The sequence below is a fragment of the Podarcis gaigeae genome (assembly GCF_964106915.1).
Source record: "Podarcis gaigeae genome assembly, chromosome: 1".
In the NCBI taxonomy this organism is placed as follows: Eukaryota; Metazoa; Chordata; class Lepidosauria; order Squamata; family Lacertidae; genus Podarcis; species Podarcis gaigeae.
In genome coordinates, this window is record NC_139678.1 from 134836780 (window position 1) to 134855584 (window position 18805).

At 45.7% G+C, this 18805-nt stretch overlaps 1 protein-coding gene across 7 annotated transcripts in view; it reads left to right on the forward strand.

The window, feature by feature from the left end:
* Positions 1 to 819: 819 nt before the first annotated feature.
* FN1 (fibronectin 1) overlaps positions 820 to 18805 on the forward strand; it is a 75142-nt gene continuing 57156 nt past the window's right edge. For 4 of the 7 annotated variants that reach the window (XM_083702639.1, XM_083702641.1, XM_083702642.1 and 1 more), the window contains exons 1-9: positions 820 to 1029; positions 1087 to 1307; positions 4244 to 4372; positions 6165 to 6302; positions 8405 to 8536; positions 9206 to 9343; positions 13233 to 13391; positions 14982 to 15173; positions 15655 to 15834. In XM_083702639.1, coding sequence (XP_083558765.1) covers positions 1157 to 1307; positions 4244 to 4372; positions 6165 to 6302; positions 8405 to 8536; positions 9206 to 9343; positions 13233 to 13391; positions 14982 to 15173; positions 15655 to 15834 — 1219 coding nt within the window. In that variant the 5' untranslated portion in view covers positions 820 to 1029; positions 1087 to 1156. The remainder of the gene's footprint in view (positions 1030 to 1086; positions 1308 to 4243; positions 4373 to 6164; positions 6303 to 8404; positions 8537 to 9205; positions 9344 to 13232; positions 13392 to 14981; positions 15174 to 15654; positions 15835 to 18805) is intronic. The other 3 variants (XM_083702637.1, XM_083702638.1, XM_083702640.1) reach the window with 1 other exon arrangement.

Sequence of the window (18805 nt, forward strand, 5' to 3'; positions counted from 1 at the left end):
AATTGTGTTAGAACAAATACAATTTTGGAAAGGAGTCTGACAATTATTTTACAACCAAATCATGAGGTTCACTTCTCAGTCATTCCCTCACTGGCATGACTTGGGACAAACCACATTTGCAGTTCTCTTATTTATTAGATAAAAATAAAAATGACGCCAGGATTGCATTGACAGAAGGCTTATGTCAAACTGAATGACATACTAGAGACTGTATCCAAATTTATAATTAATTAATTAATTGCCACTCAAAGCAATGAATTATACATGTGTCATACACATTGCTTGGTGGGAGCATTTTCAACAATGTTTTCAAAGTAGTCAATGAAGTTCTAATTCGCAATGCTTGGGCGGGGGGCTGGGTGGGGGGCTTCAGCGTCCGGAAGGCGCGTCCGGGGGAAGCCCCGCAAACACAGGGTCTTGGGCTTCACCCCCGGCATTTCCCGATCCCAAACCCCGCCGAGCCACTGCTGCCAGCCCGTGTCCGCAGCCCCGAGCTAGATGGACCCAATGGTCTGGCTGGGGGCAAGGCGGCCGATCCGCCCGCTCCTCTCCTGTTCTCTCAGCCCTTTTCCCGGAGAGGGAAAGGTGTGCGGGGAAGGGGCCCTTGGGGGGTCCGGCTCAGGTGCCACCATGTCTTGCCGTGTCCCGCTGCTCCAGGTTATGCTCTGCCCCCCCGGCGGCTTTGATGCTGGAGATCCCTCGGGCGGGGCTGCGGGCTTCGATCGGGGGGCGGCGATCTGGCGTCGGGGCCGCCCCCCCCCCCCCCAACTCGGCTCGCCTTCGCCCCTCGCCCGCCCGCCGCGTCTTTTGTTCGCCCTGGAATGCAACTCCCCACGACGTCACCCGCCGGCCCGGGCCAATCAGCGAGCGGCTGGCCCTTCCGAAGGGGTGTCCCGGCGGCCCCTCCCCGGGGTCTCCGGCGCCAGGACCTCCATATAAGCCTGTCGGGACCCAGCGCGCTGCCCTTCTCGCGAGCTGCAAGTCGGCGCGCACCCGCCAAGGAGCAAGAGGCAGCCAAAGTGGTAAGCTGTGGGGGAGAAGGACGGCGCCATCGGCAAGGTGCCCCTCCGCGCACTTTTCCGCCAGGCGCCCCCCGCGCGAAGGAAGAGGCGCTTTCTCTGAAGTCCGCTCTGCTTCCCCCTATCAGATCGCGAAGATGCCCGGCAGCCCGTCCCGCCGGCTGCTTCTGGTGCTGCTGAGCCTCTCCTGGGGGGCCGGAGTCCAGAGCACCAAGGTCCCGGCCGAGAAGACCCGCCGGCAAGCCCAGCACGTCGTCCAGCCCCCGGTGCCGGCCGGCCAGAGCAAGCGTGAGTGCTCCGAGGGGAGCGAGCGGGGGCCAGGGTAGATCCCAGCGGGGCCGGGACCGGGAAGCCTCCAAATCTGAGGCGGGTGAAGGAGGCAGAAACTCCTCCGAGGGTCTCTCTGTTTTACATCCGTTTCTCCCTCCGGGTTTAAGAAACTCGGGAGAGCACAGGAAGTCTGCCTGCGCCAAATGCGCTCCCAAAGTTCCTTATCCCACCCTCCTATTGAGCGCTGTAAACTTGCAATCCTGTAACGGATTACCTGGGAGTGAGCTCCAGTGAATTGCAGTATTAGTTGGTGTCGTTGTTTTAAAAAAATAATTAAATCCTGATGTTTAGTGTCTCAAGCAAGACGCATCCAGTACCTTGCATGGGGCTCTGGCTATTTTTTAAAATATCGGTAGTGTCTGGGGTGTTGCTGAATAATGGAGAGGGTCCTTTCAGAGAAGAGACATCTGGCAATCCTATTGTGCTGTGGGCAGAGGTGTGAATTGATCTGGAAGTCTTCCTGTTCCTTTCCCTCAGCCCTCCCCCCAACCTTGTGCTCTCGAGATGTTTTGGACTAACAGTCCCACCAGTTCCAGCCCCTTGCAGTCGGAAACATCTGGAGGGCACCAGGTTGGGGAAGGATACTCTTGCCCAACTCCCTACCTGTTTTCTTATTACTTTAAAAGTAATTGTGCAGTGTGTGTGTGCACGCTATTCAACACATGGGGTTTTCAGAATCCTGAAATATTTGCTTCTGCCTAAAAAATCGAGACATTTGCCAAAGTCCTTCTACTTAAAACCATCAGAAGTGGGAGAGAAAGCTTTCGAGGAGGTGGCTGTGAGGGGAATGTTTTCTGGCACTCCAGTCTGTTAAACATGAAATACTCATTCTAGAGAAATAGGGTGAATAGAATTTACCCATAACCTCATTACCAGGAGGAAAACCCATCTATGTGTTTGCTTATTATACTTGCATCCCTCATTTTTGCTTCCTGGTATAAACAGGGCTTGCAGACAGGCTCCCATCCAGGCCATGGCAAGACCCAGGTCCACTTAAGTCAGAAAGCTAAAGTTAAATATCATTGATCTTAAGGGGAGTCTCTGAGTAAACATGTTTAGATTTGCACTGTGTTGATTTAACTCAAGTTTCCCATTTTTTTAATTCACACACTTCCTGAACACAAGAGTGTATATTAATTGTTTGCTACAACAATTAAACAAGACAGTAGATGGCTAAATAAAGGCTCCAAGCTATCTAGGAGCCTAAGCCCATAAAGCTATTGGACTACACCAGGGGTCTGCAACCTTTAAGACAAAAAGAGCCACTTGGACCCATTTCCGAAGGAAAAAAAAACTGGGAGCCGCAAAACTCGTCATTATAAAAATAACTTTTTTGTCACTTTTTATTATTATTTCTTTGTTTGACCCCTCAGAATTACTCCTCCTCATAGAAATAAACGTTAAATTAACAAGTTACCTTTTTGTGTGTGTGTGTTCTTCACTCCCCTTCAAAACAGTGACCAGCGTACATGCCCCCTTTCAATGCAGTGACCAGCTTACAATGTAGCGGGCGGGCGGGCAGGTGACGTCGGGACGGTGTGTGACTAACGCACGCACGGCCCCCATGCGACGTCACAGCCAGTATAGCGCCCACCACAGTGGGGAGTGTTGGGGCGCACAATGCGCCTCCTCCCCTCGCTAGTATCCGCCCCGGAGCCGCAGCAAAAGTGTAAAAGAGCCACATGCGGCTCCGGAGCCGCGGGTTGCAGACCCCTGGACTACACAGTGATAAATGCTTAGAGAGAAGAGAGGCCACTGGGAAATCCATAAATTTCTGTTTGGGTCTGTCTTCTCATGAAAGGACACTAAGCAAGGTTACTTCCTCAAAAATAAGGCTCCACTGCAGGTATGCTGGTCTGTGGGGCAAATGTCCAGAACTTTCAAGAAGCAAAGTCAGCAGCTCCTCAACCAAACAGTGTTTCTGCATGAAATGGAAAGGAACTACAGTGGTACCTCGGGTTACATACGCTTCAGGTTACAGACTCTGCTAACCCAGAAATAGTACCTTGGGTTAAGAACTTTGCTTCAGGATGAGAACAGAAATCATATGGCGGTGGCGGGAGGCCCCATTAGCTAAAGTGGTGCTTCAGGTTAAGAACAGTTTCAGGTTAAGAACGGACCTCCGGAAAGAATTAAGTTCTTAACTCGAGGTACCACTGTATCCACGCTGTTTAGTTGATAGGCCTAAATATCTGTAATATCTGGCTTGCTGTTATAATGCTTCCCTCAGAAATCAAATAATTGTTCCTTATGGATTTTCTTCTGCTGCTTAGAAAAGCAGCCTTTAATGCAGCAAGTTTGTTAGAATGCCACAAATTATGTTTTACAAGTTAAATGCAGGATGTAACATTTGTTTTCATTTTAATAAAAGTTATTTGGAAAAAGTGTCACTCTACCCTGGGAAGTGTCAGTGCTTTTAATGTAAAACTAAAAGTGAGGAAAATGCTTGGAACTGGAGGACTGTGCTGTGTCCTGGCAAAGACACGCCTGCCTAGGAGAGAGAGAGTTTTGTCCAAATGCACTGGGGTCTTTCCATTGTTTTGCATGAAAATTTGCATCAGGCCTCCTAGCTGAGCAATCTTTTCCATCTGTTAATGCATTGCTTCAGAATTTGAAACCTCCCGTGGTTCAATTTGAAACATGGTGGAAAAGAGACAGACAAAATCGTTTTGAATTCAAGCCGAGCGCTGATTATCATGCACCTAAAAACCTTCATCCTCTTACTGAGGTTTCAGGATGCAAAAGGAATGCAGCCTCTGGAGCTAATGTATATTCCATGCATGCCAAAGCTCAGATCCTGCCCACCCCCTTGCACATACATTTCCCCCTTGCTTGGAGAACCATTTGTGGTCCAGACAAATGAATGTAATTGAAGACTCCTCTTTCTTTTTCAGCTGGCTGCTATGATAATGGGCAGCACTATCAGATAAACCAGCAATGGGAGCGCATTTACCTGGGGAAAATTCTGGTCTGTACCTGTTATGGAGGGAGCAGAGGGTTCAACTGCGAAAGCAAGCCTGAGGGTAAGCAGAAGGTTGCTATTACTACTACAGTACTACCACCACCACTCCTACAAAAACAATATTCTGGGGAAACTAGACATTTTTTCAAAACAAAAGATGTTGAGCTAAACAGAGCTACTTTGTCTGAGAGTATCTTTAAAGGCAGCCTGTTCATAACTCATTTTACTTCTTGACTATCCTCCCCACAACCTTGTTTGGCTTTGATACCTCTGAGTGTAGGACTGCCATACATCCGGATTTTCCCAGGCATTACTGGGATTTCAAAGGCAGAATTGATGTCTGGGGGAAATTCCAAAAGGCAAGGTGGCACTTTGTCCTGGATCTTAGGCAAGTCAGTTGGAAAATCGTGTGTTTTTTGCGTTTTCATAAAAGAAAGCTCAACAATTTTGGGGGTGTCTTGGTTTTTACTTTTTGAAGTATGGCAACCCTATGTGAGGGTATCTTTCTTCTCCTGTCTATTGTCATGTGGAAGTCTTCCGGCCAACCACTGTACCATTTTGTGCTCTGCACTGCTGCTAGTGAAGCGATTTTCAAACAAACTACAGGCAGCAAACCCTCTCTTACAATGATGTGTCTGCCAGGGAATCTGCCTGGTCAATAGAGAATGTTCCTTTCCCTGCCGCTCTCAGCAAGGGCTGTAGAAGATGTTCTAGGGCGCACAGAACATTTTGGGCCTCATTGTCTGAGGAGTCTCCAGAAGAGCAGCCTGGAAATGCTTAGCGCTCAGTTGCAGAGAAAGCTTTGTGGGGATGGGCAGGCTTTAAAGGATTGGCTTACTTGGCTTTAAAGGGGAAGGGAAGACAAGTCTATCAGTGGCTAATATCTGTGATCACTAAATTGAGCCTCCAGATTCAGAAGCAGTCTACTTTTGCACTAGAGACAGGCAATGGGAGAGGGCTTGTTGGGCCTTTGTGCCCTTTTGGACAGCTTCTTGGAAGCTTCTGACTGGACATGGAGAGAAACGGGGTTCTGGAGCAGCAAACTCTTGGTCTGATCCAGCTGGTTCCTCTTAGGAATGCAGGTGGCAGGTGCTTTGGTTACACTGTGTGCAAAAGGACACTTGAAATGATAGTATTAAACTAGAAGGAACACAGTGTGGATAGATGGCAAAGTGTTAAAGCTAACCGAGTCAGGCTTTTTTATTTTGGGGATAAGATTGGCAGGAGGGGTATAAAGCAGTCAAGAAGGGGAAGTTGAGGAGCAGCATGCATATCAGCTACAGCCAGAAAGCAGATTAGCTGGAGATCAAGAAGCTCTCCCTAATGGAGTGATGGCTATGCACTTTTTAAGAGCGACCAGGACAGTACAAACCATGGCAATGAGGAATGCATGGCCTCTCTTGCAAGAAAACCTAGGGAATATTACTAGTAAAGAAGGACTCCTAGTTCATGGGATCACATCCTATGCCACAAGGGACCTGAGGTGGGACTATTGGGCTGAGTCATTCAAATCAAGATATGAACTTCACTTCTGGGTGGGCCCTGCTTTTATCTCTGCCCATTCCCTCCCTGTTTTTCTTCCCTTTCACTCCACCATACAGGTTTCCTTCTCTGACCCAACTTGTGTGTTTCTAGGGCTCCCTTCTTTTGCTCTTTCTGTCTTAGGCCCTCTAGGATCTAAGAAGCTGAGCCAAGTGCAGCCAGAGACTTTTCTGCCTGCCTCACCTCCTAGGTGACCCAGTCATCACCCCCTGAACCCTTTATGCATGACAATTTGAATGGTTGGGGAGGGGGATTAGAACCTGCATGCTGCATATTCTGCTATGATGATCTACTCTTTCCTTCCCACTCAGCGGAAGAAACCTGCTTTGACAAATACACTGGAGCTACATATCGAGTGGGGGAGACTTACGAACGACCGAAGGACTCCATGATCTGGGACTGTACCTGCATTGGGGCTGGCCGTGGTAGAATCAGCTGCACTATTGCAAGTACGTATTGGAGATGGAGAGGTGCCTAGGTGCTCAGAGGCAAATGTCTTATGTGTTCAAGACATTTACTGACATTGTTGGGGCATTACAGAAGTCCACCATTGCCCACCACCAAATTGCAGGAATAGCAAACAATGTCACAAGTCTGTAAGGAATTTTCTCAGTGGAAAAATTCACAGTTCAGTCAGGAACTTAGCATGTGAATGCTATAGAGAAGCCACAAGGTTTCCATTGTCTACCCCAATATCAGAATAAGGACTGTTATTCATGATTATAACTACTGTGTAAAGAGAAGCAACTTGCCTTTATAACATGCAAACTTTATGAATAAGTGTTTTTATTTGTTGATATGCATAAAAGAAAATATTTCTTGAGTCAATCACTTCTTTTAGTGGATACTTATAGGTATGCTTTCTATCAAATGATTAGCTTTCATTTCCATTTGGTGCAAAGAATTTGAACCATAAATTTCACAGTAAAGTAACATGCATAAAAAAACCAAGAGCAGAGAGGTTATCTGTAGTGGAAAATGTGGAAGAAGATCGAGGAGGTGTAGGTTTGGCCTTGTGCAGTCAACCCTTCCTGTGAGCCCAATCGGCCTGGTTGGGGCAGGTACAAATGGTGTAGGGTAACGTGATCTGACGCAGGTGGCGCTGTGGGTTAAAGCCTCAGCGCCTAGGACTTGCCGATCGAAAGGTCGGCGGTTCGAATCCCTGCGGCGGGGTGCGCTCCCGCTGCTCGGTCCCAGTGCCTGCCAACCTAGCAGTTCGAAAGCACCTCCGGGTGCAAGTAGATAAATAGGGACCGCTTACCAGCGGGAAGGTAAACGGCGTTTCCGTGTGCGGCTCTGGCTCGCCAGAGCAGCGATGTCACACTGGCCACGTGACCCGGAAGTGTCTCCGGACAGCGCTGGCCCCCGGCCTCTTGAGTGAGATGGGCGCACAACCCCAGAGTCTGTCAAGACTGGCCCGTACGGGCAGGGGTACCTTTACCTTTACCTTTAACGTGATCTGAGAGGATGACAGACCAAACACTCCATACAATTGAATTTGGTGGTGTATGTGGGTGAAGACCTGTGGGGGAATAGTTTCTTTGGGGTCATTTATCAGTGTAAGAGGGTTTTTATCGCTGTTTAAGAAGGTTTACTGTTTGAGAGTTTTTTGTTGTTGCTGTTTGAGGAGGTTTTCATATTCTATTCAAATAAAAATACCCCCTTTACATATTGTCTACCAATGTATTTAAAGAACCTGCAGTGTTAATTGGCAACACAGCAATCTCTGCTACAAATGTAAGGTTTTCCAGATTGAAACATAAGACATTTCTGATATTACAGGAATTTGCCAAGTTGTTGTCATTAGACATTTCTTCAACTTAAGTGATGCTTATTTCTGTTGCCCATTTTGAAAAGAGCTCAGACTGTTCCTCTAAGAAGGACTGCCTGGTAGGACTGTTGAGGAAAATGGCTGCTTTATATAACACCTCACACTGGTCTGCAGGGCAACTGAATTGGATACAGGATTCTAGGGAGTCACTGATGCTTCTGCTCATCTATGGGAAGGAGCCATCTTTCAATGGTAGGGCATGTGCTCAGCAGTGGAGCATATGCCCACACTGCCCAGGGTGGGCGTGGTGTGGAGGGTGCCCTCCCAGGCATGGGATAGCCGCTCAGGTGCACGGAGCGCTGCGTGTGCTCTGCAGCCAGGGGCGGACATTCAGCCCGCTGCCTGCCCATGACTCCCAAGCCTCCCCCAGCTGTCAAAATGAAGGGGGAAGGGTGGAATGCCGCCGGCAAAGTGGCGCAGCTCCCCCCTTCCCTCGATGGCTTGGGGTAGGCTTGGGAGTTGTGGGCGTACTGAATGTCACGCCCCTCAGCAAAGACACCTGGAAGGGTCCGCCCCCACTGCATCCCCTTCCTCTGCCCCTGCATGTGCTTTGCGTGCAGAACTAGTTAGAAAGGTCTTGGGTAGCAAGGTTGGAAAACATAATTGCCTAGAAACTTGGAGAGTTGCCACTAGGCAGAGTAGACAATGCTGGACTGGATGGACCAATCCAGTGTCTTGGTATAAAGGAGTTCTGTCTAATTCTATGTGCAATCTTTACAGATCGCTGTCATGAAGGAGGTCAGTCTTACAAGATTGGGGATACCTGGAGAAGGCCTCATGAGACAGGGGGCTACATGCTGGAATGCGTGTGTCTTGGCAACGGGAAGGGCGAATGGACTTGCAAACCAGTTGGTATGTATTGGTTTATGTTTGTTCCTGAGGTATCAAATATGGATCTGCAGGGGCTTCAGATTCAGTAAACAAAGCTCTTTATGGCAATGATTTGAAGTAGATGTTGGCCTCTTGATTCTTTGACAGGATACTTTCTTTCAAAAATAAATGTGTGTGTGTGTGTCTACACACACATATCTATATCTCTTCCCTATTTTATTGCTTTGAGTATGTTCTAACATCCTTAGGCTGTTATATATGGAAATCACGTAATGTAGCTGGTATGGCGATTGAGCCTATTTCTCACTCAGGCGGTCATCTTGAATCTGGGGAGAGTCATGATTGAATGCTCTCGAATACAAAACAGTTCCTGCCACATAGAAAATAAATATAGCATTCAAGCTACTTCAGAGCATTACTTTTTCTTTGTATGGAAAAGGATTCATTCATGTGATTCCTGCCCATGAAGTCTGAAGTGAAAGGTGAACACCGTAGTGAGAACTGGGCCTCATGTTTGACATATTTTCTAGATATCCACATGCTGTTTTTTTCACTTCACCTATTAGTGCAGTTTGGAAGGAGATAATGGAAGCAATTTCTCCTTCCCCTCCTCAATTAAGAAATCTTGTTTCTTCTTTTGACTGAAGAACTTTAATAACCAAAGTATCTTTCACAAATATTTTTCTGTAGCTGAGCGGTGCTACGATAATGCTGCTGGGACTTCCTATGTTGTTGGAGAGATCTGGGAGAAGCCCTATCAGGGATGGATGATGGTGGATTGTACTTGCTTAGGAGAAGGCAGTGGACGCATTACCTGCACGTCCAGAAGTAAGTATCACCTTAAGGCAGAACGATGGCCATGCACCAATATGATTTTTGTGATAGTCCAGCTCCCATTAGCTCTGAACAGCATGGCCAGTAGGGAAGATGGGAGTTGTAGTCCAGCAGTATTGGGGGGGGGGGAGGGCAAAGGTGTGGAAGTCCTCCACACCTGCTGTAAAGTATTAAGTGGAATGCACAGGCTGCAAGACTAAGCACACACTTACTTGGGAGTAAGCCATATTGAACATACTGGGGCTTGCTTCTAAGTAAACATGAGTAGGATTATGCTACACCAGTGCAATCTTGTGCATGTTTACCATCTGTCCTCCTGTGTCCTGTGGCTCTTAAGTGTACATCAGACTGTGGATGAAGTGCTAATCATGCTTTATCTTTTGATGCAACACCTTTCATTCACGCTGTAATTGTCCTCAGGGTAATTTTCCTGCTCGCACTTTGGTCTCGCACTTCATGCTGGGAAAAGTTTTCCCATTCTAGGAATATTGTAAAATTTGATCAGGAAAGCTGTAACCAGTCCTTTCTCTTTTAGAGAAACTGGAGATAGACTTGTGAACTTCAGAAGCAGCTAGAGTGTTCTCCTAATGCTGTTTCCCAGATACACTCAGAATTACCGACAGATCATTTAGTGCTGCATCAATGATTTTTGCCACAAACTTAAAAGTATCTACAGGAAACCATTGGTTGGAGATTGTGGTTTTGTCTTCATTGGAATTTACTAGGAAGGCACTGCCTTGGAGCCGAGAATAATTTAGAGTGAGGAAGTTCATTGAAGGAAAGTTTCCTGGCTCTTTCTCTGCACCAGCCACCTGTGTCCCTCTTCCCCAGTACCTGTTCCATGTGGTGGTGGTGGTGAGGTGGCGTCCTGAACAGTGTGGGATTAGGTTGAGGACTGAGGGAATGGGTACATTTCCTTCCCTGCAGTTACTTAAGTTAACTTATCTGAGGACACATTGTGATTAAGACTGGAGTTTGAAAGATAACCAAAGTGCTGAACTGCTTGCTACTCAAGCATTGTAGATATGCAGTCCTCTGTATTAACATCTCTGAAATGGAGCAGTTACCGTGAGGTGGGGGGGGGGGAAATCCCATGTATAGGTGATGGAGCCTTTGGCATACATAGGAAGCATTTTTATTCTGGAGTTTGAACCAGTGAAATGTTTACAAGAAAAGCTTCCATGTTTTTCTTTTTTTTCCTTTAAAATAAAAGCCACTTAAAAGTGAGATCACTGACTGAATGTAAAACCCATATAATCTGACTTTGGAAACATCTGGTCTCCTAAACCTTGTGTCTGGTAGGTTTTGAGATATCTTTTAGTTTTTAATTGGTGAGGCAAAGTCATGGCTTTTTACTAACATAAACAATAGTTAATAATGCCCAAACCCTCAAAGTAGGTTTGCTCTGCCTCCATGGCAATAATACTTCTGAATACCAGTTGACGGAAGCCACAGGTGGGAAGAGTGCTCTTCTCCTCAGGTCCTGCTTGTAGGTTCCTCTCAGGCATCTGGTTGGCCACGGTGAGACCAGGATGCTGGACTAGATGGGCCATTGACCTGGTCCTTCAGGAGTAGTCTTAGGTTTTTACGTTCATACGAGATTAAACTTTAAAGCCCTGGAAGACAACCTTTCATTTGTAATTGCAGTCTGACTTGTGGTGACAATACATATGCATTACCAAGTGGGGAAGACCAGGAGGTATAATGTTTGCAAGTGCCAGTAAAAAGACATCATCCAATTATTTGACATTGATATAATTTGTTTCATGACATGATTTGTCTATCATAATTTCTCTCCTACAGTTTACTGTAAGAGAGAACAGAAAGTTTCATTATCTTTCTGAAAGTTAATGAAGCATCTTCTAGAAATCTAAAATGGAGCAATGGATTCAGTACAAATGGTAGATACATCTTTGCTAATAATCACAGGTTTTACAGTGTTGCCCCATAGATTATCTCAATAGCCCTGCGGAGTAGGGAGTGACTGTTCCTTGTAGGCAGGCGAATTCTTGGGCTTATATAGCAGGCATGAGGAACCTCTGGCTCAGAGGCCCAGTGTGGCTCTTGGGGCCTCTGAATGTGGCTTTGGGGACTTCCCCAAACCACATACCTCACTGACCCAGCTCCATGCTGACTTTGACTACTTTTTTTGCCTGGCTTTAACTGTGATAATGGCTCTTGATTTCTTGGATGGAGGTTGAGAAGCTGAGCGATTGTAGAGGAGTTGTAGAAATGCCTGACTTTGTGTGGTTGGCATGTAGCTTGTTGTACAAAACTAAGGGTTACATCCATTGCACTCTCCATTTTTGCCTCTGGCCAGCCCACTGCTGCCGTGTAGTCACCAGAAAGTCTGCTGATGAGGGAATGTCTCCCGCAGGCTGGAAAATGGACCCCGTCCTTATACGGCATGTGAAAGAGCTGCTTGCAGATGACATTGGGTTTGTTTATATGGATGGATTGGCATTTTGATTCCTGGTCTATGTTGATAACCATATCTGTGGACTTAAGCCCTTTCTGTATGTTGTTATGGAGTTGCTTCACCACCCACAATAACACAGCCTCTGTTCTCATTTTGCCACACTGTTGTAGTCATTTTGGGGGATCCCCCAAATTCAGGCACCAGTTCTAGGGAGTGAGCCCCACTGAGCTCATTATAACATACTTCCGATGGAATGTACTGTTAGAAAGCTTAGTTTTATTGAAGCTTTTCTGGCCTTTTTATGAAGCATGCAGCTGCTGGCCACCCAAGGATGGAGATCTCCTTGTAAATGAGCAGGCCTCTTAGAACAAACCACCATGTTTTATTCCCACAGAAGTTTCCTTGTTTCCCAGCTCTGAATGTTTTGAAAAGTGCTTTCCCAGGATTCCATTCACACACATGAACTTGGTGTATAAAACCACAGACCAGTTTCCTTGCCAGGCCATGGTATTCTGTCAATCTGATCTCATGGTTTTCTCAAGTATTTCCCACATGTTGGTTTTTGTGGCCAAAGGGCAACAGCTGAGAAACCATTTGGAGTGATTCAGAGGTTTTCTTCTACCCAGCTCCAGTATCTCCAGAGGGTGCCCACCCCATGACCCTGCATTTCTCAAGGGTGGGTTTCAGCTGTCAGGCACAGTGGGCAGGAACTTCCTGGTGCCACTTTGTTTCAGGGAGAGCAGCTGCATGAATGGTGATGTCTGCTTGCACAGAGAGGTGCGGTGAGTGTGGTAATGTGTGCAGGAGAAAGACTTGAAGCTATCAGCATGTGGCGGGAGGAGAGTGGAGGAAGGCAAGCATTGGAACAGAATATTTATTCACTGACCAATGGCTGGGCCAGTTTGTATCTTCCTTGGGCACTTGCTTCCTAGGACACAGGAGGTATGATTTGCAGTGTACATGACCAGTGGCAGATTATGCCCCTCTTTGGCCCTAAGGTATATTTTTAATAGTCTCATACATATGTTTGCCGTTACTGGGAGTGTTGCCTGTGTATTTGGATGGCAGGATTTATCCTCTCATAATTGTCCAAACTGCAGCAGGCTGTTGAAGTTGCTCATATGGGCTTTGATATAAAATCCACAACTGTCCCTGGGCAACTGACTCATCTCTCTGTTTTAATCCTATAATTGCAAAATCAAAATAGTGATTTATCTCAATCCGTTGTTAACTAGTGTGTAAAGTTTTCAAAGTAGTAGAAAAATAAATTCCGCTTGATTCTTGGTAACTAAAATACACTGTTGGTGTTTAATTAGATCGGTCTGTATGACAGATCAATGACTGTGTGAAAAAAAAAATCAAATGTTTTTACCAGTCCAAGTGGATCAAGGTATCTGTAGCACACGGGCTGCTGAAATGGCAGGGGCTTCATTTCCCCATTGTGTGTTTTCATTTCCTTTACAGACAGGTGCAATGATCAGGACACCAGAACGTCTTACAGAATTGGAGATACCTGGAGTAAGAAAGACAACAGAGGGAATCTACTTCAGTGCATCTGCACAGGGAATGGCAGAGGGGAATGGAAGTGCGAGAGGCATTCATCTCTCCAAACCACAGGCATAGGTAGGTGATCAACCTGGATATGATCATGAAATCTAAATGCATCACATTGGTGCTGTAACTGATTTGCTTGTTTTTCCTGCCTCCTTCCTACACCTTCCTCAGCCTCTCACAAAAGAGTCCTTGTTCTATTTGTGGGACTTAGAGGGACGCGGGTGGTCTAAACCACTGAGCCTCTTGGGCTTGCCGATCGGAAGGTCGGCAGTTCAAATCTCCATGACAGAGTGAGCTTCCATTGTTCTCTCCCAGCTTCTGCCAACCTAGCAGTTCAAAAGCACTCCAGAGCAACCGCTGTGATGGGAAGGTAAATGGCGTTTCATCATGGTGTTCCATTGCACCAGAGGTGGTTTAGTCCTGTTGGCCACATGACCTGGAAAGCCGTCTGTGGACAAACGCCGGCTCCCTCAGCCTGAAAGCGAGATGAGTGCTGCAACCCCAGAGTCGCCTTTGACTGGACTTATCTGTCCAGGGTCCTTTACCTTTTACCTTTACTTGTGGGAAGAAGTCGGTTAAGCTGGGATTGTGTATAGAAGGGAGGAGGCAGTGGCACTTGTGCTCTTAATAATTGCAGGCTGTGTGTAGCAGGAGTGGGGCTGGGGCTGGAAGATTACAAAGCCTGTGGGCTTTTCAGGTGCCATGGCTGTCCTCTGTTACGCTATAGATAAACTACTAGCAGGGAGTTCCTGGAGTGGCCCAGGTATTCAAAGAAACCCAAACATATGATGACTTTTAAATTGATAGTATAATTTGTGAGAGTTTGGGCTGTGTGCACACACACACATACACCCACACACCAGCCCAGGACTCTGACCACGGGACCTTGCCCTGAATAATTTTTTAGGGGTGGGAAATTATGATTTTGAAAATTAAATGAAAATTATATGAAAATTATGATTAATTATGAAATAATGATCAATTTGGGTTCATTTGGTCCACCAGCTTGATTAAAAAATGACTCCTGGCCTGCAAACATAGATGAAGACCACCTCCTTCTCCTTGGAAACCCTTGTGCCAAGTTTGGCAATGATGCCTCAAGAGGCATCCGGACTTGCACAGGTTGGAACTGTACCACCAAACTGGGCAACACTATTTTCAGTGGTCTCCAAATTGGCATCTTTTGAACTCATTGTGCCAAAGTCACATTTTGGACCGCCATATTGATTCAGAACAACAGCCGGGGTCCCAACATTGATGAAAAGTGAGAACCCTCATGGCAATACAACTGGAGAGGCATTTGAACACACAGAACAAATGAGCAAACCGTTTCCCAAAATACATAGAAGATAAGAACCCTTGGTCTGTTCCAGCAAGGAAGTTGGACACAGGAATAGAAGCAAAGGTGCCTCTGAATACCACATGCTGGGGAGAAGCCTTTACTTTTTCTTTAACGTGTTCTAAAAACAAAATAGGCTGAACAGTTAATGACTTTTATTTCCCCATTTCAAATCTTGCAGATTTAATGAAACTTTAATTGGTTGATTAAGTGACTCAAAGGAGATAATTAACTGGCAAAGATGATTTAATCAAGTGACAGCCCTGGCTTTATGCAATGTGAACTGCCGAGTTTAATTGCTATCACACTTTCCTCTGAAGGAACTGCATCTGCTACCATCACAGATGTGCGAACGGCGCTCTACCAACCTCAGTCCCAGCCTACTCCATATGGGCACTGCATGACTGACAATGGCATGGTCTACTCTTGGGGGATGCAATGGCTGAAGACACAGGGGAGCCAGCATATGCTGTGTACTTGTCTGGGCAATGGAGTCAGCTGCCAGGAAACAGGTACGGGGCATTTCAAATTCATAAAAGATTATCACTTAGGGATGCTTGAGACTAATTGTAGGGGCTAGGTTTGATTGAGGTAGGTCTTTTCAAGATTGGCGCACCTTAGGAGAATGGATCACACCGTGGCTGTTTCACTGCTACCGACCGCAGTGGGACTCAACTGGATCATGTAAAGGTCTGTTCTCCTTTGACTGCTATGCCTGAGTCACCATGTATGGCACCGTGTAACACTTATTGCTACGATGTGATCATAGTTTAGAGAAGCAAGTCTCCCCATTCAACATCTCTCCTCAGAGAAAGAGGAGATACAAGAGCATTGAATACAACAGTTGGATGGTGCTGTAGAGTAAGTTATGATAGCTTCAAGCTGTAGGGAAAAGGGAAAAGGAGAAAAAAGCTCACTGTTAAGGAAGACAGTGCATTGCATTGTATTTGTGGTTAGATGATAGGATAATGATGCAAAGTTTTGTTTCTAAAGCCGTGACCCAAACCTACGGTGGGAACGCCAATGGGGAGCCTTGTGTCTTGCCATTCACCTATAATGGGAGGACTTTCTACTCCTGCACTTCTGAAGGCCGAACTGATGGGACTCTCTGGTGCAGCACAACCTCAGACTTCGATCAGGACAAGAAATACTCTTTCTGCACAGAACAAAATGGTAAAATTCTTTAAAAGGAATACATACTTGGGAGAAATAAGGTTTTGGGAGGGTAGCACTGTCCACAGTGGCACAGACCCATTAACTGAAATTTGCCATTGCACCACTGAATTCAGTAACGGACTGTTTTTCCCCTAACGTGACTTGTGAGGATGGAGGAAGATGCAAGAAATACAGAATATAAAAGTCTGGTGTGTGTTGGTAGAGCGGGATGAGAAGTAGGATTTGAATCATAACGACCTCATAATAGAGCCAGTTCAGTGCAGTAGAGAAAATATTTTTCTGTACCAGAAACCTAGGTTCAGATCTCTTGTCCTTACCAAATAGCCACAGGCAGGTTATTTATTCTGCATGTTTCCATTTTATAAGACTGGTATTAACAGTAACATGACTCACCAATTTACTGGCACTCAGACCATAGTCTGAAGAGAATGTAAATCTAAATAAATGAATTCGCCACTCAGGTTCACAACTGGTTTCTTCTTGGGAAAACTGCACTTCCAGAGATTGGGTTGGAGAATTCTTCTTAGGAATGATTGGCTAAGGAATGTTTGGAAATTACTCTCTAATTTCACTCATGTGCTTCTGCCCTGTGTCTCATCCGCTGGTTCCTGGAATTGCACAAGGAGTAGTATGTGAAGTTAGAATATATGTGCATGTGCAGTTACGTACATAGTTTATTTGTATGCTACCTTTTCACAGTTCATAGCATGCTCAGGGCAGCTTACAACATAAAATGACATAACTACAACATAAAATGTAATTATAAACAATAAATAAAACACTAACAAATACAAAACCAAGCCGAACAATTTTCACATAAATCACAGCAAATTCAAAAATAAAGATACAAAAGACCAGCAGCAACAACCCTCCCCTCCCAAAGAATACCCCAGCCCCTACGATGGCAGTTTGCTCCTTCTAGTCTTGTGGGGGAAGGAGATTGGATAGAAGTGGAGCTCTGCATCCTGGATCCAGGGCCCTTTCTCTGTAGTTGTCTGACTGGCTTCTTTTTCTTTTTCCAAATTCCACTAAGTCCTATGTCCATATTAGGCTTGAGGGGAAAGATGCCTCATGAGTATGATCAGTGCAATGCTCTGATGTCACTCCTTAGATCTTGAATCTGCAGCCAGGTTGCCATATATAGCAGCAAACAGAACCTGAGTCTTATGTGGCCTTTCCCCCCACCCCCACCCCAAAGCATTTTGCCTCTGAGATGGGGATGGAAACTTGCATTAAAGCAGGGATCTGCCTGTAAAGCGGAATAGTGCAGCAGGGAGTGGAGCTACTAGCTTTATAATACCAAGGCAGAAGCTGCCTGTCCGAATGATGTTAATGCTTTTAAACAATTGATTTGTCCATTATATAAAAGAAATACACCCAGTGCTAAAGTGCTTCAGATAAAGGATGCCTGCTGGAGTCTCCTTATCTGAATTGCTCCCCAGATTTTAGGGTTCTCAGTTAATTGATCTTGTTTGCTAATGTGCCGGTGCTGCTCCACAATGTGTCTTTCTTCGATTTTTTATTTCCATTGTTAATGCAGCTGAGCTGGTGTAATTTGCTATAGTTTCCAGTTTCCAGTCCCCCATTACAGGCTATCAAGGTGCACAAGTGTTTATAGAGTATTGCACTAGCACTGGTGACACCACAGTTCCAATAGGCACTTGACCATGAAGCTCTCTGAATGACCGTGAAACCTTGTCAGCTCACTGCTTTGCAGGTTTGTAAGAATAAGATGCAGGGGCAGGAAGCAGGGAGAAGACCCATATTCATCACTTTAAGCTCCCTGGAGGAAAGGCAGGAAAGGAATAGAATACCTAAATAAATAAATAAGCACACTGGTTAAAAAATCACATGAAAGGGAGAACTGATGTGATTGCATTGTTAATCAAAATCAAAGTTTGTAAATGTCATGATCTGTGTAAAATGTGTTCTCCGGTGCATAATCTAATACTTACTTTGGATAACTAGTAATCTGCCTTCTTACTTGAAATGAGTATATTCCTAGCTCTTAGTTGCAATAAAAAGCCCTGGAAGCATTTGAGCTCAGGTGATGCTTTCTAGTAACAAGAACTGCAATAGCTGGTGGCACGCAACACTGACAGGACCAGTGGTCAGCTGCTTACTGGGAGGGAGAGGAGTGAGGTAGCAGGCAAGACTGGCATGGTGCAAATGCACCAGCGAAACCAGTCCAGTGCTTCCACCAGTGCAATTGGGTCTTCCTCCTCAACCTCCATCTCAGCAAGCAGCAGCAATACAGCAGCAATACAACCAGCAGCAATGTACAACCAATACAGAGGACAGGTAAGCCCTGCTGCCCCATCATTTCTGAGTTTCATTCCTTTGTTTACTTAATGTTCCTTCATTACTTTCATTTCCAAAAGTAACAACAGCTGCTAACAACAACATACCGGACTCAATACAACCAAGTTCTCATGTGCTTGCCTACTCTGTGGCCAGAAATTGGGGCAGTACTTTCATGCTGCACCTACTTTTATCCCACTTTGATCTTTTTAAAGAGGGAGCTTCCTTTAGCAACTGGGAGTGGCATTGATTATAATGTTGCCATGTCAAGGTCCACATGGAAGAGGGGAAAGAATAATTAAAATAGAACCACACAAGCATCTCCCTAGTCTTACTGACTATTTTAAACCATTGGGTTGTAATTAGGGATATAAGTTAAGGTCTTATTTAAAGGCTTAGAGAGTGGTTCTGCTCTCAGGCAATCTGCCCACCATCCCACTGATTTTCCAGGATTTGAGTAAATTTGTCCCTGCCCTGCCCTGGCCTAGCAGCTACTTCTGCACTATGAAGAAGCTGTAAAGTCAGTGACCTCCCATTGCCTCCAACTTAAAATAGCCCTTTATTCCCCTCTCCCTCTCCTTTATTTACATGATTAAGAGCAGAGAGATGTTATACAGCCCCAACCAAGGAGCAACGGCAGATAAAATTAATAGACTGTGCCGAAATG